Source organism: Phyllostomus discolor, chromosome 5, assembly GCF_004126475.2.
Source record: "Phyllostomus discolor isolate MPI-MPIP mPhyDis1 chromosome 5, mPhyDis1.pri.v3, whole genome shotgun sequence".
In the NCBI taxonomy this organism is placed as follows: Eukaryota; Metazoa; Chordata; class Mammalia; order Chiroptera; family Phyllostomidae; genus Phyllostomus; species Phyllostomus discolor.
Window position 1 is genome coordinate 154,491,672 of NC_040907.2, and position 22,842 is coordinate 154,514,513.

The window sequence follows — 22,842 nt, forward strand, 5'->3', positions numbered from 1 at the left end:
CTCAAATCTCTCAGTCTCAGGCAAACCGAGATTGTTTGGTTACCTAGTTAAGGGCCTCAACTTTAGGACTAGGAGGTCTTTTTATACTATGCCTAACTTTCGGCTTCCTGCACCTCCTTTCAATAGACTGTGAGAAGGGCTGAGGTAAGGGCTTTAAAGCCCCTGCCACCGCACCCCTCAGGGGATATTGAAAATGGTGGGGGCGGGGGGGGGGTGTGCAAGTGTGGAGACAGGGGGTTGTATGAGAAATCTGTGTAACTTCCACTTGATTTTGCTGTGAACCTAAAATTGCTCTAAAAAAGTATTTTTTTCAAAAGCCTCTCCCTGGGATTTCTTTTTGCTCTTAGATCTATAAATAATAATCCTTATTATCTACAGACTAAATCTGCCCCTGAACTCTGCTGCAAAGAGTTTCTTACTTCTCTGGTTCAAATTTCCTGGCTTCAAAACTTCAACCTGCCTTTTACTTCTCATCCCGTGCCCAGTCTCCTGGGGTTTTGATGAACTGCCCTCTCCCCATCTTGTGGCTTTCAGTGATACTTGCTTGCCATGCGAAACAAGAAGCAGTCAGTTTAAGGATGAAAAGAGCCTCCACACTCCAAGGGCACATAGTTACTTTGCCCTGATGACCACCTTCTTTTTAAGAAAGTGTCTGTATCATACCTTCCCCAATTCCTGTAGCTCTTTGATGAAGCTCTGAAAAGGTTGAAATTAGCCTGCTTCCTCCCTTCCTTCCTTTCTTGCTATTCCTAAGAGGCAGGCATGCTCTTGCCCAGAGCATCTTTGAGCTGTGGTTGGCATGGAGGGGGGAGTTTTGTTAATATCCCTGTTGATAGTCCATGCGATGCTCTGTACTATAGGTTACCTCAGTTTAAAGAAGAACCCAAGAGCTACGTGGGGACCAACATGAAGAAGGTACGACCTGCTGTCCCTCATCCAAACCTTGATCTCCCAACGTCAGTGCTATGGGGATTTTCCTGGATATCCTTGCTTAGCAAAAACATAGTTTTGCTTAGACAGGTCTGTTTGGAATCTAGAATTAGCTATCACAACTTTAGTGAGAAATTTATTCTTTCCCAGATACCTCTCTTTCCCCAACCTTTTCTTTCCAGCCTATCTTGTTGGCCCACTACATGAGCTGGTAAGACAGTCCTTCCTAAAAAAAAACTGGATGAGGCTCATCAGTTTGGGCTAAAAATGTATGTTGATAAAGATGAAAGACCTGCCATCTTCTCAGGGCACAGCCTTGTCAGCAGGTAGGAGGCCTAGAGAGTCTATGCCCCAAATCCCATCCAAATGCTTGATTAGACTGGGTTCATGCTTGGGCTCGTCTCTGTTGACAAGCAAATCAAGCCTGACTCCAGAAGGTTCTCAAACTGCTAGAAGAATGGTGGTCAGAAGAATGGCCTCTTTCTATCTTGAACAGAAGCCCTGGACTTCACAGGCCTCCCATGAAGATTCTGCTTGCGGCCCTAAGAGGTTTTGTCCATGGAGATGACCCTTGGCTGTTTGGTGCATGCACCTGACCTTCCCCTCTCCCCTGCCATCCATCCCCATTCCTGCCCTGTGCCCTGTTGGCATGTGTCTGAGTTTATTTCACTCTGTTTAAATCGTTCGTTTGCCTGTCTTTCACAGATTTCTCCATGTCTCCTCAACAAACTGGAGCTAAATAGTGGGGAGCAGACCAAAGCCCTGAACCAGTTAGAGAGGGTACTACTCTTTAAGAACCTCAAGGTCTCTCTCCCTCTCCCTCCTTCTTCCCTTTTTATTTATTTACTTAAATGTTTATTTTCTTTTTTTGTACGTAACGTCTGGGTTCCATTTCCATTGTGTAGGGCACACTTACCCCTCCCTAGTAACACAGCATGGCTATGGCTTTGGAAGAGTTGCATATATTTGTAGCTTTGCCGTGTTGATAATTTTCCTGGGGCATCTAGTTGCCTGGAGGCAGAAGGAAATCTTGAATTGGTGGTGTACCATATAGTGAGCCTAGATAGTGAGCCTGGGTCCTGCAGACATATTATGAGTAGGCTTCATATCTGCCATTTCTAGGGGAGCTATGAGGGACCTCCAAGAAAGACCCTTTCCTCTTCTACCCTTTTTCTGTCTCAGAGCTAGCAGAGAGAGCTTAAGCATAGTCCTCAACTCTATCTGAACACCTGAACTGGGTTTGGAGGGAAAGGGTAGTCCATCTAGTTGGGGTCTTTTGTGGGGAGGGTGTTACCATTAAAGTGGTCACTCCAACATTTAAGACTAGATGAATGGAAAGGAGCCAGGTGCCAGAATAGCCCGGGGCACTGGGAAAATTTTGGAATCTGCAAAGATGCTCTCTGTCTTTTAAAAGTCAAAATGTACAGGAGCTTAGTGGAGAGGTGCAAGCTAAAGATTACTCTAATACCCGTAGCCCTGCCTTACAAGGAAGAGAGAGAGAAGAAAGTATGGAGTCTAGGCTATCTATCACAATAGTGTGCATGCTAGCAATATGGTTTTGGACATCCGGGTCATTGAAGATACAAAGAAGTGTGCGTGTGTGTGTACACCTAGCTGGGTAGTCCATAGGCCTACGTTCTCTTTGCATGCATTGCCACAGGTTCCATTTGTGTGCTTGCCTAATCTCAAGTTGCAGGTCTCTTCATTGGCTACCCAGCATTTTGCCATGATTATTAATCTAGGACCTCCCCTTTTGTAAAACTTATACTGTCCTTTGGAAATACATGCGTATGGTGGTGAGGGTTCCATGAACATGTACTGCTCATCCCCTCCCCACCTTAGGACTGGGAGTACAGCTATACTTTATAAGGACTGAGACATTTGTGAGAACTGGCAGCTTCTTGGCCCCTAGTCCAGGCGGGGGGCAGAGAACGCTCACTGAATTGATCAAGTTGGAGCTATCTTTACTGAGGATAGAGAAGGAAACGGGAAAGACTGATTCTAGCATGGGAAGAAGTCTTAATGACTGACTGGCTTCTCAGTGGAAGTAGGACTACTTAGAGCCCCTGAAATGGGTAAGGGGGGCCACCTGGAGAGAAAGAATATCTTATAAAAGTAGATCCAGAAGTTAGTACTTTTTGGAGCTCAGTGACAATCGCCAGTAAAGCCAGGAAGTTCTTGTTTTCTCTCATTGGGCTTCTTGCCTGTCTATGTTTGGCTGACTCTTCAGAATATTTTTTGTCATGAACTTGACCCAGATGAGCCTGGAGATAATGTCCTATTTCCTGCTTAGCCACAGTGCTCAGAGTATTTGAAGCTCCATTCTAGGCATATGACTATAAGCATTTTGGAGATGGACAGATAAGAAGTGACCATCAACGGCTATTGCTGTGTTACTGAAAGCTAGGGGCAGAGCTCAGCTCCTGGACTGTCTTTCCTTTATAGGTAGAGCTGTGGGTAGGGAAGGAAGAATTATGTAGTTTCTAAGTAAGGGATCAAAGGTTATCCAGGTTCTGGAGGATTTGGGGGAGGTTGAGGAAGGAGGCCTATCCCCCAAATATCAGAAGAAATTAAACAGGCCAAGGATAATATAGGTATATTCAGCCTTTAGAAAGACCCAGTAAGGAAAAGCATTTCTACCATCTTTAGAGTCATTCCAGTGGTTCCTGGAAGAGAGTTGCTGTTGCCCAGTGCAGGAATGGCCCAGCAGTCTAGGAATAGTTTGGTATAACTCTGTAGAAGGACTGGTTTCCAGTCCTAACTGAAAAGGCATCAGGACTAGGAAAGCAACGTGTGCCTAAACAAAGTCACTGTGAACTTAGGGTGGAGAAAATGCATAAAAACTTATATCCTAGAATAGTCAAGATGATAGAGATTTCCCTTTGTGACTGAAAGAAAGCTATAGGAAGACCAGAAATACAGCAAGAGAGAGGGAAATGGAATGGAGAAAGGGTCTACGAAATCGGTAGCCTTACCATCTGAAAACATCAATTGCTTCTAGAAAGACCCCACAGTGAAAAGGACAGAAAGTCCCACTGATATACAAAAATTGGAGCAGCAGAAAGTAGAACAACAGCATGACATGACCCTCCATCCTTAACTCCACAAACCAACTGAGATGCCACTCCTTTAACTTCAAAGAATGAGCCTTTGACCAATTTGATGCAGAAATTCGAGAGTAAAGGGTATATTTTAAGATTTAGGCCCAGTTCATGAAGCAATAGGAAAGCTAAGAGTCTGGCTGTGAAAGAGTAGGTTCTCATAGTTGGATAAGAACTAGGAGTAGGAGGCTTCTCCCCAGATAGTAGAGGAGGAAAGCCCAGGGGTGCAGGACCTGCAGATTTAAAGCCCCAAGCAAAGGAGTCCCTGCCCTTACCCTTTCGACAAGGAGGTTGAGCACCATTTATAGGTTTCAGGATTGCCACCCAGAACTCAGGGGAGCAGAACAATGTGTGAGGGCTGGCCCTATGAGTGACCAACCTAAAAGGAGAGTGTAACCTTCCACATGGAGGATGTCAGACTGACCTGTAAAGTGGCCAGTGTAGAAGCCAGGTTAGAAGAGTCGGAATGTGCTCTGATGGTCTAGATTCTTCCTTTGGAACAGATGCAGGGTATAGGCTGTTCCTAGGGATGAGTAGAACTAAGAGAAGGGAGATTTCTAGGGATCGAGTTGTAGTTTGAATACCAGTGCTAATGAGGTGTGATATTTCCAGCTGAAAATGAGAGCAGGAGGCATGAGTGATTCATCCAAGTGGAAGAAACAGAAGAGATCCCCCCGTCCCCCACGCCATGCAACCAAAGTTATACCAGGTTCAGAGCTGCCCACTTCCAATGGAACCACCTTATCCTCTAACCTCACTGGTGAGTACCCTTGGTTGCTTTCTCTGATTAGAATAGAGAAGAGCCCTGGCTGTTGTGGCTCAGTGGGTTGAGCGCCAGCCTGTGAACTGAAAAGTCGTTGGTTCTCGGTCAGGGCACATGCCTGGGTTGTGGGCCAGGTCCCAAGGTGGGGGTGTACCAACTGATGCTCTTCTCCTGCATTTTCTCCCTCCCTCCCCCCTCTCTAAAAAATAAATAAAATCTTTTTTTTTTTAAGATTTTATTTATTTATTTTTAGAGAGGGAAGTGAGGGAGAAAGAGAGAGAGAGAAACATCAATGTGTGGTTGCTGGGGGCTGTGGCCTGCAACCCAGGCATGTGCCCTGACTGGGAATCAAACCTGCAATGCTTTGGTTCGCAGCCCGTGCTCAATCCACTGAGCTATGCCAGCCAGGGCTTTTTTTTTTTTTTAAAGAAGAAAAAAGCTTCTTCCTCTCTCACGGATAAGTATACAGTCCAGGAAACAGTTCTAGTACCATAAAGGGTAGGTGTTCTCACAGTCTCTTCTTTAAGCTTCACTTACTTTGCTTGGCAGGTGGCATGCCGTTCATCGATGTGCCCACTCCCATCTCCTCTACAAGTTCAGAAGCTGCCTCAACAGTGGTCAGCCCATCTACAGACAGTGGACTGGAGTTCTCCTCCCAGACTACTTCAAAAGAAGACCTCACTGACCTAGAGCAACCTGGTTCTCCAGGGTACAGCACAGCCACAGAACCTGGCAGCAGTGAGCTAGGGATTCCTGAGCAGCCTGACTCCCAGGTATGGCTTTAATTTCTAAAAGTCCCTCTTTAGTCTTCCACTGTGGGGATTGGCTTGATCCTTTGGCTCCTTTCTTTAGGCTGTGACTCAAAAGCAGGTTAAGGTAGGGAGCACAGTTCTTCCCTGTTTCTAGAATTTGCTCTGCTGCCTAAAAAACCCACAGCGTGACTCCTGAGAGGTAGCTCATGGAATTTATCAAGCTATACATACAGGTAGTAAGTCCTTGGCAAAGGTAAGGCAGCTGGCCATGACTTTTTCTGGAAGGTGATGATCTAAATCCCAAGCTTCTGAGAGCTCCTGTTGCCTCTCAGGTCTGAGTCATTATAGGTTGATGCCTCAGGAGATGTTTTCTGAATCCTTCGTCATACTCCTCCCATTGATTCATAGCCCACTGAGCTGGCCCTGCACCTGCAGTCCATTAGAGACACTTGGAGGACAGATTTCAGGGTAGTAAGTTCCAAGTTGTTCTTGCTTCATCCCTCTTCCTATATTGCCCTGCTATTGGTCATAGCAGGAAGGGGCCCAGGTGGAAAAGACCCCGTCAGCATCTGTGGAGTCTATCCCTGAAGTGCTGGAGGAGTGCACATCCCCAGTTGACCACTCTGATGCTGCCTCTGTCCATGACATGGATTACGTCAATCCCCGGGGCGTGCGCTTTACACAGTCCTCCCAGAAAGAAGGTGAGTACTCTCAGGCCGGCTCTGCCAGTTCACCTCCCTATCCAACCCACTAAGCTGCCTGAGCCTAGATTGTTTTGGACCAGCTGCTAGTTCTAGTCAGGAAATGGAATCAAGCCTGAGGGCTATTGGCATGGATGGATCCTTTCGGTATCTTATTCAGACAGGGAGTTTGGTGGACAATAAGAATTGAGGGGGAAAATAGAAAGCTTTTAACAAAAAGATAGGATCACCATTTCTAATTCCTTTCAATAAATGAGATCAGTCTCCTAAGTTCCCCAGAAGAAAACATTTTTTTTTTCTTCAAGAGAATCACTAATCTGAAATTGCCTCATAAAATGAGGACAAGTTAGGCCAAGCTACTAAGCCAGTCGTTTCTTAGGAGTCCCACTTCCCTCCCGGCCTTCCCCAGGCACAGCTCTCGTCCCCTATGGTCTTCCCTGCATCCGCGAGCTCTTCCGCTTCCTCATCTCCCTCACCAATGCGCATGACCGCCACAACTCCGAGGTGATGATCCACATGGGACTACATCTGCTGACAGTGGCTCTCGAGTCAGCCCCCATAGCCCAGTGCCAAACCCTCCTGGGCCTCATCAAGGATGAGATGTGCCGCCACCTGTTCCAGGTAAGACTGGGTTTCTAGAGGGGCTGAGAGCCCCTGGTTGTTTCTCAGGGTCTCTCAATGGGTAGGTGAGCACAGGGAAGTTTGGCTGATTCATGAAGAGAGTGTAGGATCCAGGAGGTACCCTTCCTCCCCATTTGTCCAGTAGTCATGGTCACGATGACTCCATTCATTCCTGGAGCCTGTTGCAGCCACAGGGAAATTTAGGAATGGCTAGATATAAAATCCCCTCAGAGCATAGGACCTTAGTGGAAACTTCACACAATGTACTCTCCTGCTTTTCTCTTGGTCGAGCCATAGCCAGGTTCAGAAACCTAATGGCGTGTTCCACTCTGGTCTCCAGCTACTCAGCATAGAGCGACTGAACCTTTATGCTGCTTCCCTGCGAGTATGCTTCCTACTGTTTGAGAGCATGAGGGAACACCTCAAGTTCCAGCTGGAGGTGAGTTTCTCAACTCTGGAAGAAGAAAAAATATAGGAAGGTGCATGCCAGCTTCAGTGGGGCCAGCTCTGTCATGCTGCAAGGGTGGGATTTAGGGGCTTCTGTAGGAGAGTGCTTGTAGCCGCCCTAGCTTGGTTCATTGGCTGGCCTCTTCAGCTGAAGTTAGAAGGACCTTGGGGAAAATTGACTGGCTCTAAAATGGGAGGACCCAAACATGAGGACTGGCAGGTTACCTCACCATGAGTTGCTACAGCTCTCCTGCCTAACAGCTCCTCTGCAGCATAGGCAGGCAAGTCAGGCTGACTTTACCACTAAAGTGCAAAAAGGACTCTAGGTAGGACCAGGTCAGGCTCACACAGAGAACACAAAAAGGGCAAATGGTGACTTGTTTTGGATCAGGCATGAGATAGAAAGCCAGGCCTTATCCCCCAACATGGAGGCCAAAGAGGGGAAGTATTTAGGGGATAGAATATCTGTAACTGTCTCTTAATTCATGCTCCTGTCAGGGCTTCTGCCCCTTGTTTAACATTTTTTTTTCTGTCCAATTTTATCTCTTCCTATTTTGAATCCTTTCCCCACCCAAATGGCAATTAATTGGTTATTGCCAGATGTACATCAAAAAGCTCATGGAGATCATCACTGTGGAGAACCCCAAGATGCCTTATGAGATGAAAGAGATGGCACTGGAGGCCATTGTGCAGCTCTGGCACATCCCCAGCTTTGTCACTGAGCTCTATATCAACTATGATTGTGACTACTACTGTTCCAACCTCTTTGAAGACCTCACCAAGCTGCTGTCCAAGGTGCTGAGCCTTATTACTGTCTAGTAGTAAGAAAGCTGTATTAAAGAAATCTCTCTGGTGGTAGTAAGGATGCTACCTACAAGGAGGGGAATCACTTGAGGACTGGGGAACAGGAGGAGGAAAGGCATTTTCTCAGGGCAATTTAGAAGTTAAAGGAAGTTGGGGGTTTGGGGGAAAGGGTCAGTTAAGTGTAAAGTATTCTAACCTCAAGTCTACTGGATCTGTTTACTTTACAGAATGCCTTTCCTGTGTCTGGTCAGCTCTATACAACACACCTACTGTCTCTTGATGCCCTGTTGACAGTGATTGATAGTACAGAGGCCCACTGTCAGGCTAAAGTCCTCAACAACCTTATCCAGCAAGAGAAGAAAGAGGCAGCCAGGCCCAGCTACGAGGCAGTAGATGGTACCCGAGAAGTCAGCAATAGTAAGAGGCATTTCCTTCTTTGAGGATCCCAGGGTTCTATGTTTATCCTTTCTCTACTCTGAATCCTTTTCCTGCTCTTATATCACTTCCTCTGGCATACTCCCAATTCTGTGTTTTTAAGGTTTGGTGGTTTGAATTACAGGCCAGGCAGGCAGGTTAGCAGGACTCATAGACTTTGCCCTTCTCCTCCTCTACACTTCAGCCTTTTCACAGAATTACTTAAGGAAAGAAAAGAAAACATAGATTAAAGGATACAGGATTTCTGTCCCTAAAAGTTCCAGGTCCTACCTTCCCCAACCCCCAGTATCTGACTCCACTCTAATTAATCTTCTCAAATTTCCCCTGGAGACTGGGGTTACAGAAGATCTAGGAAAGTGACTAGATAATCTCTTTATTAAATTAGATAATCTAATGCTTGGCTGACCTGGGATAGTGATGCTTGTTTGGGCTTGAGTTTGTTCTGTTCAGGGCTGGCAGCCTACGTGGGAGCAGTCTCCTTGACCAGGGACTCGACTTCTCCTGCAGCTCTACTTGGCTTCCTACTCCATAAGTCTTCACTTATCTTCTTCTCTCTTGCCAGCTGAGAGAACAGCCAGCGATGGGAAAGCAGCAGGCGCGGCCTCAGACACCCCGGGCCTGCTTCTTCCAGGCTCAGGCGGAGGGCGGCGGCCAGCAGAGCATGGGAAGCCAGGAGGCGGTGATCTGGAGGAAGCTGGTGACTCTGGGGGTAGGTACTGGGGGTCTGTGATCCTAAGCCCCACTCACTGGTAGGCCTGGTGGAGAGCAGAGGTGGAGTAGCAGACACACCCTGGGGTAGTACATGAGTGAACCTTAGCTGCTCACCATGCCTTCAGGCCTAGAGAGAGGAAAGATGTTCGGGGTCCTACAAGATAGGACCTCTAGGGAAGTGGAACACTGATGGGACAAGCAAATTTCTGAGGCATTCTTCTTTCTCACTGTAGAATATATCAGCAATTTGCAAAAGTCACTTCCTGGTAAAAGAGGTCTTATGGGGTTTTCCCTCTCTTCCTCCCATTTCTAGCTGACATGAAGTTTACCCGGAAGCCACCTCGATTTTCCTGTCTCCTGCCAGATCCACGGGAACTAATTCAAATTAAAAACAAAAAGAAGGTACATACAGAATCTGAGTGTTCTTTGTAGGATTTCTATCCCACAGGACGAGGGACAGTCTAGCAGCTCATTCATTGTACTGCCTCCTGAGGCTAATCTTTGTGCTTGTTGGGACTTCAGCAATCCCCTGGTTTCCTGTGAAGCCCTTCCCTTACTCCAAAGCCATGTAGTTAGTCCTACTGTATGGACCAAGTTATAACTGTGAACTTAGTTCACAAAGTTCATAAAGTGTTCAAGCAACTGGTTTTTTGTTGTTTTTTTGTTTTGTTTTGTTTTGTTGGTTTTTGGGGGGTGGGTTGGTTCTTAGTCCATACCATACTGTATGCTCCTGGACAACTGCTGTTCTAACTAAGAACCAAGTATTACTGGTGGCCATAGGAGCCCCAGTAGCTGGTACTGTGTGGCCCACTGAATGTTAGTGGTCTGGTCATCTCAAGCTCTAGGGTGATGATTGGCAATAAAGGGAAATTGACATTACTTCCGGTGCTTTAGTAAAGTTCAAATAACTGCTTTTTTGGTATTGTTTTTGTTTGGGGGGAGTGGAGGTTCTTAACACCTTCCATTTAACCCTTTATTCCTCTCATTGCTAGCCTAAATGACTTTGGTTTATGTGTGCCCTTGATTATAGAGCTGTAACTGGAGAGACAAAAAGTTATCATCACAATTAGTTCACCTTGTCCTAGGCTGTCCTGTGCATCTTGAGCACTCAGGGAAAGAGTGAAAAGGAGGTCTTCAGCCTATTCTAGTAAGACATGAAGATAGAGGAAAGCCAGGTCCAATATGATCCAGCCTTAGTTCTGGAGTCACTTAGAACCATGTTCCCACATTCTAGGAGCCTGTTAGGTGACAAGCTGTGGACTGTGATGACGTCCAGCCTGGCCTTGGCTGGTTTAGGGGCAGAGCAGCTTCTGACACGTCTAGTATTTCTTTTCCAGCTTTTGATCACTGGCACAGAGCAGTTCAACCAGAAACCAAAGAAAGGGATCCAGTTTCTACAGGAGAAAGGCCTACTCACCATCCCAATGGACAACACAGAGGTAGCCCAGTGGCTTCGAGAAAACCCTCGGTTGGACAAGAAAATGATTGGAGAGTTTGTGAGTGACCGCAAAAACATTGACCTGCTGGAGAGCTTTGTGAGGTAAGGCAACTGCAAGAAATGTGGGGCATAGTTGGTGATCATTCAGGGAAGGCATCCTTCCCTCAAAGCATTGAGTCGGTTCCTGTTGGTGGTCACGTACTCTCCCTCTTCCCATCACTTTTATCTGTTGGACCTGAAAGAGTCTCTGTCAGGATAGCTTTGGGAGCCAGGGTGGAGCAGGGTCCCTGAGCACAGGGTAGGTTCTGGGTTTCAGGGGATGAGGTTTCTAAGAAAGGCAAGAGTGCGCTGATGTGAAAAGTACTAAGGTTAGGAGTTGTCAAGTTCTGATTTGTGTCAGAAATAGCCAGGAGATGCCTCTCCTTTGCTGGAGTCCTCAGCCAGCTCCGTTCTAGTAGGAAAAGGTTAGAAGAACTGTGGCTAATAGAGAGCCCAACATTTGCAGCTTACATATCTTCAGCATATTCATCCTTCTTCCTCTCCCTGTAGCACCTTCAGCTTTCAGGGTCTTAGACTGGACGAAGCTCTTCGCCTCTATCTGGAAGCCTTCCGCTTGCCTGGGGAAGCGCCGGTCATCCAGAGGTTGCTGGAGGCATTCACAGAGCATTGGAGGGTGAGTTTGAGTGGCAGGGGCTGAGCCAGCCTCCCAAGTTAATGTGGACTGAGGGATTCTAGGGCTTCAACTGAAGGACCCAGCTACTGTCTCCTAAAAGGCTGCGAGTATCATCAGTGAGCTTTCCATAGAGAGTCCAGCTTTTGTTAAGAGTTGGCAAGAGGTTGTCGGCTTTCTGGGTGGTACCTCCCCTCTGTGCCAGCATTGTCCTATGGGTTGGTGGTGAGGGTTTAATTGGCCAGAGAAGGGTATTGACACAGGTGGGGTCTTTGCTTTTTTCAGAATTGTAATGGCTCCCCATTTGCCAATAGTGATGCCTGCTTTGCCCTGGCCTATGCTGTTATCATGCTTAATACTGACCAGCACAACCACAATGTTCGCAAACAGAATGCGCCCATGACCCTGGAGGTAAGCTTAGATTCTGGCCACGGCAGAGAAGATCCACCAGGCTTTGGAGATAGCAGAAATGACATGAGCTGTCCAGTGGGCATGGTCAACAGGGTTCTGTCCATGGGAATCAGGGAGGGCTGGCCAATCCAGAAGAGGAACTGGGGTGGGGAGTGGGTTCTTTCACTAATTGTTCCCTCAGTCCTATTTACTGTAGACTTGGGAGTTCCTTGGGTGGTGCTTTAGCATTGACACATGACAGGGAAAACTTACTGTTCTGTCTCTAGGAGTTTCGCAAAAACCTAAAAGGTGTGAATGGAGGCAAGGACTTTGAACAAGACATTTTGGAGGATATGTACCATGCCATCAAGTGAGTATGTGTGGAGGATGGTGTAGCATCTCTGTTAAGTGGAAACACACTGCTCCCTTTTTCAGATTTTTAGAGCCACATCAGACTGCAATGACTCATATGCTCCCTGTTGAGCCTTGGGACTTAGTTGGGCAGCCCTGTCTCTCCCAACTCATGTCTTCCTTAAGCCTAAACAATATTGGAACTCCAGTACTTTAAGGACCTAAACGGCTCCTGCTAAGTGGCGCGTCATGTCCTCATTTCCCAAAGCCAGAGCAGCTGGGTTTTCCTGTCTAGCTCCCAAGTTGTGTTTTGGGGCTGGTAGTGAACCCAGTATGGGCATCGGAGGGTGAGGCTTGGATCAGAGGTCAGAGATGGGACACTTAGTTCTTTACTACAGATCAAAAAAGGTAGAAAGGATTGTTCATTCTCTCGTGTTCAGGTAGAATGTGACATCTTACCACAGAACTAAAGTCCCTACTTAGAGGTAGGTCCTTGAGATCATGGAGAATTATGGGACGCCTCTTCTCTTCTCCGTGGTGGGTGGGAAGCAGACCACTGAACTTCAGTTTCGACAACCTCTCACTGATGGAGAGCGCCACAGTAAAGCCTAGCTTGTCCTAGCTTGTGAGCAGTCAGGTTCACAGCCGAGCACATACTCCTTACCTTACCTCCTGACAGGAACGAGGAGATCGTGATGCCAGAGGAGCAGACAGGCTTGGTCCGGGAGAACTATGTGTGGAATGTACTGCTCCATCGAGGTGCCACCCCAGAGGGCATATTCCTACGTGTGCCTCCTGGCAGCTACGATCTTGACCTCTTCACCATGACCTGGGGCCCCACTATTGCTGCTCTCTCTTATGTCTTTGACAAAAGCCTTGAGGAGACAATCATCCAGAAAGCCATCTCAGGCTTCAGGTAGCCCACCTCTGGCCTTGGAATTGACTTCTTCCCTCCTCTTTGAGCTAACATGGTTGCCTCCATACCTCTTTGAATCCTACTCTTATTTCCTTTTTTAAAAAAATATTATATTTTTTCCATTACCATTTAGTCCCCTTTATACCGCCTCCCCCCACAATCACCACACTGTCCCATGTCCATGAGTCCTTTTTGCTTTTTGTACAATCCCTCCACCCCCTAACTGCTCCCCCCACACCTTAACTTATTCTTATTTTCCTTAGAGTGGGTTTTTCCTGAGATTTTGGAGGGAGGCTAAATCTTGGTAAAGCTCAGTCTTAAACAGACTTAAGAGTAATAAGTTTCTTCCTGGGACTGATTGGGGAAGAACCCCAAGCAAGCCTCCTCAGGCACTTGGAAGGACTGCCTGGCCTTCCAGTGACTCTCTTTCTGGGATGGGGGTGACGTTACAGGAAGTGCGCCATGATCTCCGCCCACTATGGCCTCAGCGATGTGTTTGACAATCTCATCATCTCTCTGTGCAAATTCACAGCTCTCAGCAGTGAGGTGAGCAAGGGTAGGAACTATGTACCTGGAGTTGCAAAGGAAGACCTTTTAACCATGGATTACTCTTACCTTGAGAGCTGGTTTCCCTCAGCATATTTCTTCACCTCCCCCTTGGCTGCAGTAGAGCTTAGGAGCTTAGGTCATTTCTGTCTTGCACACCCTATGATGAGAATAGCATCACCTTGTGTAATGGGGATGGGAGAAGAGATGCAGTAGTGGGAGAGGCCTTATCTAGGTTAGCCCTTCCCACTAGTATGGGGGATTGAAGCAGAGCCAGCAGAAGGACCCTCAGGGAACCACAGGTTGAGGCCTAAGAGGTTCTCTTTTTCATACATGTGCCAGACCCTAAGCACCTTCTGATCTTTTTTTCCAGTCTATTGAGAACCTGCCCAGTGTGTTTGGAAGCAACCCTAAAGCTCACATTGCAGCCAAGACAGTATTCCATTTGGCCCATCGTCATGGCGACATCCTCCGAGAGGGCTGGAAGAATATCATGGAGGCCATGCTGCAGCTCTTCCGAGCCCAGCTGCTGCCGAAGGCTATGGTGGAGGTAATTCTTGGTAGGATACCAATCAATAGTAACAAGGCAAGAGCTCCAAGAGTATATGCTGTCGATATATAGAACTGGTTGAGAGTAGCACTGGGCCTGCTGCCTGCTGAAACTTACCAGGAACACCTCAGATGTAAACCACAGGTCATGAGTGGGTGTGTAGCTATCAAGGAAGATTGGTAGAAGCCATTGCCACTCACTATATGGAGAGGCCAGTCAGTGGGGTAGGGAAGAGAGCTATAAGAAGAAAGCCACTTTGTATGGGGGACCAGGAAATGCAAAGGGCATATGGAGAAATTATTCTTGACCTTCCTTTCCAGGTTGAAGATTTCGTGGATCCAAATGGCAAGATCTCTCTACTGCGGGAGGAGATACCATCGAACCGGTGAGGGCAGATCAGAGGCTGGAGGCCTTGGAGAGAGAGGGTCAGGACTCTGGAGCTCACCAGAATTTGTACTCTGTCTGCAGAGGAGAGTCGACAGTACTGAGCTTTGTGAGCTGGCTGACACTAAGTGGTACCGAGCAGTCTAGTGTGCGGGGCCCTTCTACTGAGAACCAAGAGGCTAAGAGAGTGGCCTTGGACTGCATTAAGGTAACTGCCTGCCTACCCCCTGGTGAATGAGCCTTAGACCCCTCCCTACTGGACAGATGCCCTGTGAACTGAAGAATAGAATCATTAAGGGCTTGTGATCGGAACTGACTCCTTTTGCTTTCTCTCCCTAGCTCTTGGGAAAGTTCCCTTCACTCCAGCCCTTATCACTGACCCCTTTCTTTCCTTCTGTGCCCCAGCAATGTGACCCAGAAAAGATGATCACGGAGAGCAAGTTTCTCCAGCTGGAGTCACTGCAGGAGCTCATGAAGGTACAGAATGAAGAGGAAAGAGAGGGAAGAGCCGGCTAAGTCTGGGAGGGGAGACGGGCACAGGGGTGAATACTTCAGTCTCTGTCAGGGCAGGGCCAGTGGCTGCCTGCTTTCCTGTTGTTCTCTAGGCTCTCGTCTCAGTGACACCAGATGAAGAGACATATGATGAGGAGGATGCTGCTTTCTGCCTGGAGGTGCTGCTGAGGATTGTGCTGGAGAACAGGTAGAAGGCCATCTTTAGGCAGGCTTCACACTGGGCTTACTCCAAAGGGATAGAAACCTAGGGCCATCTTGCTGAGTGGGCTCCAGGGGAAAGAAGCACATGAAACTGTAGGTAGTGGAGAAGCTTGCTCGTTATACCTGTCTGCCTAGGGTATGATACCAATGAGCCTTAAAAGGCCTAGCCTGAACCAGAAATGGAGACCCATTGCCCAATGGACTCTCTAGCTAAGACTATCCTCATCCTTTATGTTCCTCAGGGACCGCGTGGGCTGTGTGTGGCAAACTGTTCGAGACCATCTCTACCACTTGTGTGTCCAGGCACAAGATTTCTGCTTTCTTGTGGATCGGGCGGTGGTGGGGCTATTGCGCCTGGCCATTCGGCTACTCCGGAGAGAAGAAATCAGTGGCCAGGTAAGCAGAGTACGCCTGGTAGGGCAGGAAGGTATGCAAGGGACTAGAGTCACAGTGTCAGTGTAGATATGGCCAGGAACAGGGAGTACATTTAGTGTCCCATATAGCATGAGACCAGTTACCAACTAGGGCCAGGGCAGTCTAACAGGCGGCATTGCGGATGAGTCTGGAATGGCCTCTAGGTATGAAGCTGGTACTCAGCACCTTTACTGGCTCCTATAAATCTGCTGTGAGGGCTGCATGGCTCTGCTTTGTGGTAGTCCCAGCCCTATACCTGGTTTTCTCTCATGCTTAGGACCCTCCTGAACTCTCTTGGCCCAGCTATAAAAGATAACCGGCATAGAACTAGTAAGTGAGTTTAGCAAGGTTCTAGGATACAAAATGAACACACAAAAACTAATCACATTTTATAGACTGACAATGAACATATGGAAAATAAAGCTAGAAACAATACTATTTATAAATGCTTCCAAGAAAATGAAATACTTAGATATATACCTAATAATACATGTATAGGATCTGTATGCTGAAAATTACAAAATGCTAAAGAAAGAAATCAAATAAATGAAAAGGCATACCATGTTCATAGATTGGAAGATTCAGTGTAGTAAAGATGTCAATTATCCCCAAATTGAATTATAAGTTTAATGCAACTCCTGTGAAAATGCCAGCAGGAGTTTTTGTAGACACAACAAACATGCTTATTCTAAAATTCAGGTGGGAAAGCGCAGGCCCTAGAATAGCCAAATATCTTGAGAAAGAAGAAAGTGATATTAAGGCTTACTATATTGCTACAGTAATCAAAACTGTGTGGTATTGATGGAGAGATAGACATATAAATCATTGGAACAGAAGAGAAAACCCAAAAATAGACCCACACAAAGATGCTCAACTAATTTTTTGAAAAAGGTACAAAAACAATTTTTTAAAAAACAATACAAAAAACAATTGGGGAAGGATAACTTTTTCAATTGCCAGAGCAATTTGAAATCCATATTGAGGAAAATCAAATAAACCTTGGTCGAAGTTTCATACCTTATAAAAAAGTTAACTCAGCCCTAGCTGGTATGGCTCAGTGGATTGAGCACTGGCCTGAGAACCAAAAGGTCACTGGTTCAATTCCAGTCAGGGCACATGCCCAGGTTGTAGGCCAGGTCCCCAGTTGGGGGAGTGCAAGAGGCAACCAAATGATGTTTCTCTCACATCAGTATGTCTCTCTCCCTCCCCTTCTCTCTGAAAAATAAATAAATATTTTTTAAAAAATTAACTCAAAATATGAGGGAGGACCCAAAAACAACAGAATTTATAAAAAATTGTATGTTTGTTTATTCTTACAGTCACCTTCAAAGCACTCTGGTTGATATAATACACCTATGGATACTTCTTTCCACTGCTCAAGACAGTTGTTAAACTTGTCAATTTTGATGCTTTTTAGTGTTTCTGCCCTATTTCAACTCTCACACATTGGCAAAAAGTTTCCTTCTAAGGACATTTTTTTCATCCAAGGAAACAAAAAAAAGTTGCTGAGGGCAAGATTGGGTGAACAGGGAAGGTGGGTTCATGCTATTTTTGGTCAAAAACTGCTGAACACTCAGCATGGTGTGGGCAGGTGTGCTGGTAAATCACCCATCATGAAGTGGACAAATGCATGTTGAAAGAGTCTTAAAAAAAATTTACTGAAGCCAAACACAGCCTCTCACAACAATGCCTGCTGGTACACTGGTACAGATGGGTTCCTAGAACACTCACCTAGCAGGGGAAGCCTGTACCACAGGGGCCCACCCTCCAGAGATAGTTCTGGCCTTTATTTTTGGTCCCCGCTAGTAGATCATGGATTTAAATGTAAAACTGTAAAACCTTTAGGAGGAAACATAGGTGGATATCTTCAGGAACTAGGCAAATAGTTCTTAGAAGTGACACCAAAAGAACAATCCATAAAAGGAAATAATAATAAATTAGACTTCATCAATATTAAAAACTTCTACTCCATGACAGCCCATGTGAAAAGGATATAAAGACAAAGAACAGCCTTGGCCAGGTAGCTCAGTTGGTTAGAGCATCGTCCCAATATGCCAAGGTTGCGGGTTCAATTCCCTAGTCAGGGCACATACAAGAATCAACCAATGAATACATAAATAAGTGGAACAATAAATTAATGTTTCTCTCTTTCTCTAAAAAATAAATAAGTAAAAATTTTTTTAAAAGACAAGGAACATATGTTTGCAAATCACATATTTCAGAAAAGACTAGTATCTAAAATATAAAAGAACTCAAAACACAACAGCAATAAAGCAAACTAGAAAATGGGCAAAAGATCCAAACAGACATTTCACTGAAGAAGGTATACAGATGGAAATACAAGGAGCAACCAAAACAAAAACACCCCAGAATTATCTTCTAGAGGGCGGGCCCTTGTGCCCTTGTAGCACAGGCTTCCCTGGCTAGGTGAGTGTTCTAGGAAACCATCTGTACCAGTGTACCAGCAGGCATTGTTGTGAGAGGCTGTGTTTGGCTTCAGTAAATTTTTTTAAGACCTTAAACACACGTTTGCCCATTTCATGATAAGTGATTTACCAGCACACCTGCCCACACCGTGCTGAGTGTTCAGCAGTGCCCCACCCTCCCTGTTCTCCCAATCTCTCCCTAAGCAACTTTTCTGTTTGTTTTTTTCCCTGGATGAAAAAAGTCCTCAAAAGGAAATGTTTTACAATGTGGAAAAGGTGGGAAAAAAAAAAAAAAAACAGCACAAACAATAAAAGGCATCAAAAATGAAAAGTTCAAAACTGTTTTGAGCAGTGGAAAAAAAAAGTCTTGATAGGTGTATAGCATCAAATGGAAAGTACTTAGAAGGTGACAGACATTTAAACATGTAAAAAGAAATACACAAGTTTTTAAAAGATTTTATTTATTTTTAGAGAGGGGAAGAGAGGGAGAAAGAGGAGAGAAACATCAGTGTGTGGTTACCTCTCACATGCCCCCTACTGGGGACCTGGCCTGCAACCCATGCATATGTCCTGACTGGGAATCAAACCAGTGATCCTTTGGTTTACAGGCCAGCGTGCAGTCCACTGAGCCACACCAGCCAGGGCTAAATACACAATTTTTAATAAATTCTGGGGTTTTTTGGTTCCTACCTCATATGCACGTGAAGGCATTAAGTGATGCTCAACATCATTAACTAGTAGGGAAATGCAGATTAAGCTGCCATGATATATTACTACACACCTATCAAAATGGCTGAAGTGAAAATATCAAATGCTGGCAAGGTTGTGGGTCACTCATACATTGCTGGTGGGAATGTAAAATGGTACAGCTACTCTGCTGGCAGGTTCTGATAAAACTGTATAATTACTACACAATTCAGCAATTGCACTCTTGGCATTTATCCCAGAAAAATGGAAGTTTACATTCTGATAAACACCTATACATGAACATTCATAGAAGCTTTCACTGTAATAGCCAAAAACTGAAACTGGCTCAGATGATTTTCAACAGATGAATAGTTAAACTGTAGTATGTATATACCATGGAGTACTTAATACTCAGCAATTAAGAGCAACAAACTATTAATACAAGTGACAACTTGGAATTACGCTGAGTGGAAAACGCCAGTCCTGAAAGATTATATACTATCTAATTCTATTTATATAATGTTTTGAAATAACAGTTGTGGACAGATTGCCAGGCATTACAGATGGGCACAGGAAAGAGTCAGGTGTAGTTGTAAAGGGAGACCAGGAGAGGTCCGTGGTGTTAGAACTATTCAGCATCTTGACTAGTGGTGGACACAGACCTACACAGACGGTTGCACTGTGGAGAACTTCATACACACACGAATAGAAGTAAACTGAGGAAACCTGATAAGATCAGTGGACTGTATTGATGTCAGTATTCTGGTTATGAGATTATACCATAGTTTTGCATAATGTTGCCATTGGAGGGTAAACTGGACAAAGTGTATAAAGGATTTCTTTGTGTTATTTCTTATAAAAACATATCAAACTCTAATTATCTCAATAAAAATTTTCATTAAAAAATACATTGAAAAAAAAAGAAAAGGCGAGCAGCTGTACCCTAAGTTGAGTCCTAGTCATACTATCCTCACTGGCCTAAGAAGACTGGTGGGAAGGGAGAGTAGACAAGAGTCGTGTGCCACTTCCCACTTTCCGCCCCGCCCCAGGTATTGCTCTCCCTGCGCATTTTGCTACTAATGAAGCCCAGCGTGCTGTCCCGAGTCAGTCACCAGGTAGCCTTTGGGCTCCATGAACTCCTTAAGACCAACGCAGCCAACATCCACTCAGGTGATGACTGGGCCACCATCTTCACGCTGCTGGAGTGCATCGGCTCCGGCGTAAAGCCCCCAGCTGCCCTGCAGGCCACAGCCAGGGCGGATGCACCTGATGCTGGTAAGCCCTTTCCCAGGGAGACCCACAGTGGCAGATGAACCATATGGCTCCAGGGGTTGAGACAGGAAAACAAAACAGGTTACTATGTTTAGCAGATCAAATACCTATGGCTTCTGCCTGCAGCTTCCAGAGCTTTCTATGCCTACTGGCCTCTCCCCAGCACACCCTCAGGTTAAACAGCAGGAAGGCCAGTGAGCAGCAGAGAAGGCTGTGGAGCTGGGCTTTACTACTGTCCTGAGGACTGTTTTCTCAGAAACTGTGAGAAACTGCCTCCCTCCCCTGACAGCTGCTACTAGGTGCCATCAGGAACCCAAATTAGCCTGCTGCCCTATTTGGTCAAGAGAGAAGCTGTCCAGACCATCCTTCAGCCCTCTGGTGACAGGGCTGAAACTAAGCCAGACCAAGAGACAGGAGAGGCCAGGCGTCATCAGCACCTTTCTTCTGAGAGCTGAGATTATGTCCTCCACCCCACGTCCCATCCTCACTGTGACTGTGCCTTTCTCCCTGCTGGCTCAGGGGCCCAGTCAGACAGTGAGCTCCCGTCCTACCATCAAAACGATGTGAACCTGGACCGAGGGTACACTTCCGACTCGGAGGTTTACACTGACCATGGCAGGCCTGGCAAGATCCACCGATCAGCCACAGACGCTGACATGGTCAACAGCGGCTGGTTAGTGGTGAGTGACCATAGGGACAGAGGACGAGAGTTCCCTCCTTGGCCTGTGGGAAAGCTTCCTGGTCCTCTGAGAGGGCATCCAGGGGAAGGTCCAGTTCAAGCCTGGGTTCCCAGCCGTCTGTGTACTTTACAGGTGGGGAAGGACGACATCGATAACTCCAGGCCAGGGCCAGCACCCGGGAGTGGGCCCAGCCGGCCAGGCCCTTCACCCCTGGTCAATCAGTATAGTCTAACAGTGGGGCTGGACCTGGGACCACACGACACTAAGTCCCTGCTGAAGTGTGTGGAATCGCTGTCCTTCATCGTACGTGATGCTGCCCACATCACACCCGACAACTTCGAGCTCTGCGTCAAGACTCTCCGCATCTTTGTGGAGGCCAGTCTCAATGGCGGTGGGTCACCTAACAAAGGGGCAACTGGGGAGTAGCCATGTGAATATACAGGGGACAGGGAGGAGAAGTCAGGTCATCTGTGCCCATGGTGTGGAAGTATGACCTGGATCTGGCTCCACTCAGGGTGCAAGTCCCAAGAGAAACGAGGCAAGAGTCACAAATATGACAGCAAAGGGAACCGATTCAAGAAGAAATCCAAGGAGGGCTCAGTGCTTCGGCGGCCTCGAACCTCCAGCCAGCATGCTGCTCGAGGCGGGCATAGCGACGACGATGAGGATGAAGGCGTGCCTGCCAGCTACCACACGGTGTCTTTACAGGTCAGTCAGGACGTAAGTATGGCACCCTTTACTTCCTCTTCTCTCCTGCACCTGACTGCGAGCGCGCGCGGGCCAGGGACAGCCAGGACTGGGGGGAAGGGCCCAGGCCCCCCGCCACCACCTCCACACTCCCCCTGCCTGTGCGGCTTCATTTGCTTAGTTTCTGAACTGAGGTTTATTTTTGAGTAGGTAATATATGCACATCTTACAAAGTTCAAAACATACAAAAGGGTAAACAGATAAGTCAGTCCATTCCATTCCTGTCCCTGAACCACTAAGTTCTCACCAGAGGCAGCCACTGCCACCAGTTTCTGGTCTATCCTTCCGGAGCTATCCTGTGTCTATTTAAGGCATAGAAAATAGCCTTAGAAAAATGGTGAAAAAATTACTAAATCTGGCCAGACACTATTTCCCATGAAAGCCTCTGAGCCTGAGGTGTGCTTTCTGGTTTCTTTTGTTGTTTTTTGTTATTTAATCTTAGAGGGAGGGGAAGAGAGGGAGAAAGAGAAGGAGAGGAACAATGATGTGAGAGAGAAACATCAACTGAGTGTCTTTCTTACACACCCCAACGGCCAGGATCTAACCCACAACCTTGTGGTGCGCTGGGTGATGCTCCAGCTGAGCTGTGCCGTCAGGCCTGTGTTCTGTTTTTAAAATGAGATTAACTTGATGAAGTTTTATCTATAGTCAGGTATGAAAGAATTGAAAAGGAAGTGTCTTTCTCACCGTGTAATTCAGTGTTATTTATACTTAGTCTGCACCCCTCCTCAAGTCTCCTCCACTAGGAACATTACCCAACTTTAGTAAACAGTGGCCAGGACTGGGCCCCTAGCTCACTGAGTCAAGAAGGGAGCGGAGAATACGGTGCCATTGGTACTAGGGGCTCCCTCGAGGACTCAGTCAGGGACAGTGGGGGTAGGGAGTTTCACCAGACCTGACCCCACTCACGTCCTGCCTTTCCTGTGACCCCAGCTGCTAGACCTGATGCACACCCTGCACACGCGAGCGGCCTCTATCTACAGCTCATGGGCAGAGGAGCAGCGCCACCTGGAGACATGTGGCCGGAAGATTGAAGCAGATTCACGCACCCTCTGGGCCCACTGCTGGTGCCCTTTACTTCAGGGTAAACCTTGGGAGAGCAGGCAGGGCAGGGGCAGAGTTGGGCCTGAGCTTTGAAAGTACCAGGGTCGGGATGCCTGAAGGATCCTGAGCCTGTTCTTGCTCTCAGGTATTGCCTGCCTGTGCTGTGATGCCCGGCGCCAGGTGCGAATGCAGGCGCTGACCTACCTGCAGCGAGCACTACTGGTACATGATCTGCAAAAGCTAGATGCCCTGGAATGGGAGGCCTGTTTCAACAAGGTAGGACTGCCCTCTAGTCTTAAGGTAAAGCTTAGATCCCTAAGACAAGGCCAGTAAGACAGCCTGAAGAGC

The 22,842-nt window shown here is 46.8% G+C and overlaps 1 protein-coding gene across 16 annotated transcripts in view; it reads left to right on the forward strand.

Annotated features, from left to right (window-relative positions):
• GBF1 (golgi brefeldin A resistant guanine nucleotide exchange factor 1) overlaps positions 1-22,842 on the forward strand; it is a 127,783-nt gene that overhangs the window by 102,432 nt on the left and 2,509 nt on the right. For 5 of the 16 annotated variants that reach the window (XM_036027206.1, XM_036027205.1, XM_036027215.1 and 2 more), the window contains 29 exons: positions 861-915; positions 1,636-1,734; positions 4,644-4,791; positions 5,344-5,567; positions 6,079-6,247; positions 6,657-6,868; positions 7,209-7,307; positions 7,916-8,110; positions 8,347-8,536; positions 9,117-9,263; positions 9,579-9,667; positions 10,603-10,805; positions 11,253-11,376; positions 11,659-11,784; positions 12,051-12,133; positions 12,794-13,030; positions 13,483-13,576; positions 13,950-14,126; positions 14,447-14,511; positions 14,595-14,718; positions 14,916-14,987; positions 15,116-15,210; positions 15,467-15,620; positions 19,801-20,026; positions 20,543-20,703; positions 20,836-21,094; positions 21,218-21,423; positions 22,384-22,534; positions 22,640-22,770. In XM_036027206.1, the coding sequence (XP_035883099.1) occupies positions 861-915; positions 1,636-1,734; positions 4,644-4,791; positions 5,344-5,567; positions 6,079-6,247; positions 6,657-6,868; positions 7,209-7,307; positions 7,916-8,110; positions 8,347-8,536; positions 9,117-9,263; positions 9,579-9,667; positions 10,603-10,805; positions 11,253-11,376; positions 11,659-11,784; positions 12,051-12,133; positions 12,794-13,030; positions 13,483-13,576; positions 13,950-14,126; positions 14,447-14,511; positions 14,595-14,718; positions 14,916-14,987; positions 15,116-15,210; positions 15,467-15,620; positions 19,801-20,026; positions 20,543-20,703; positions 20,836-21,094; positions 21,218-21,423; positions 22,384-22,534; positions 22,640-22,770 (4,315 nt within the window). The remainder of the gene's footprint in view (positions 1-860; positions 916-1,635; positions 1,735-4,643; positions 4,792-5,343; positions 5,568-6,078; positions 6,248-6,656; positions 6,869-7,208; positions 7,308-7,915; positions 8,111-8,346; positions 8,537-9,116; positions 9,264-9,578; positions 9,668-10,602; positions 10,806-11,252; positions 11,377-11,658; positions 11,785-12,050; positions 12,134-12,793; positions 13,031-13,482; positions 13,577-13,949; positions 14,127-14,446; positions 14,512-14,594; positions 14,719-14,915; positions 14,988-15,115; positions 15,211-15,466; positions 15,621-19,800; positions 20,027-20,542; positions 20,704-20,835; positions 21,095-21,217; positions 21,424-22,383; positions 22,535-22,639; positions 22,771-22,842) is intronic. The other 11 variants (XM_036027208.1, XM_036027207.1, XM_028511644.1 and 8 more) reach the window with 11 other exon arrangements.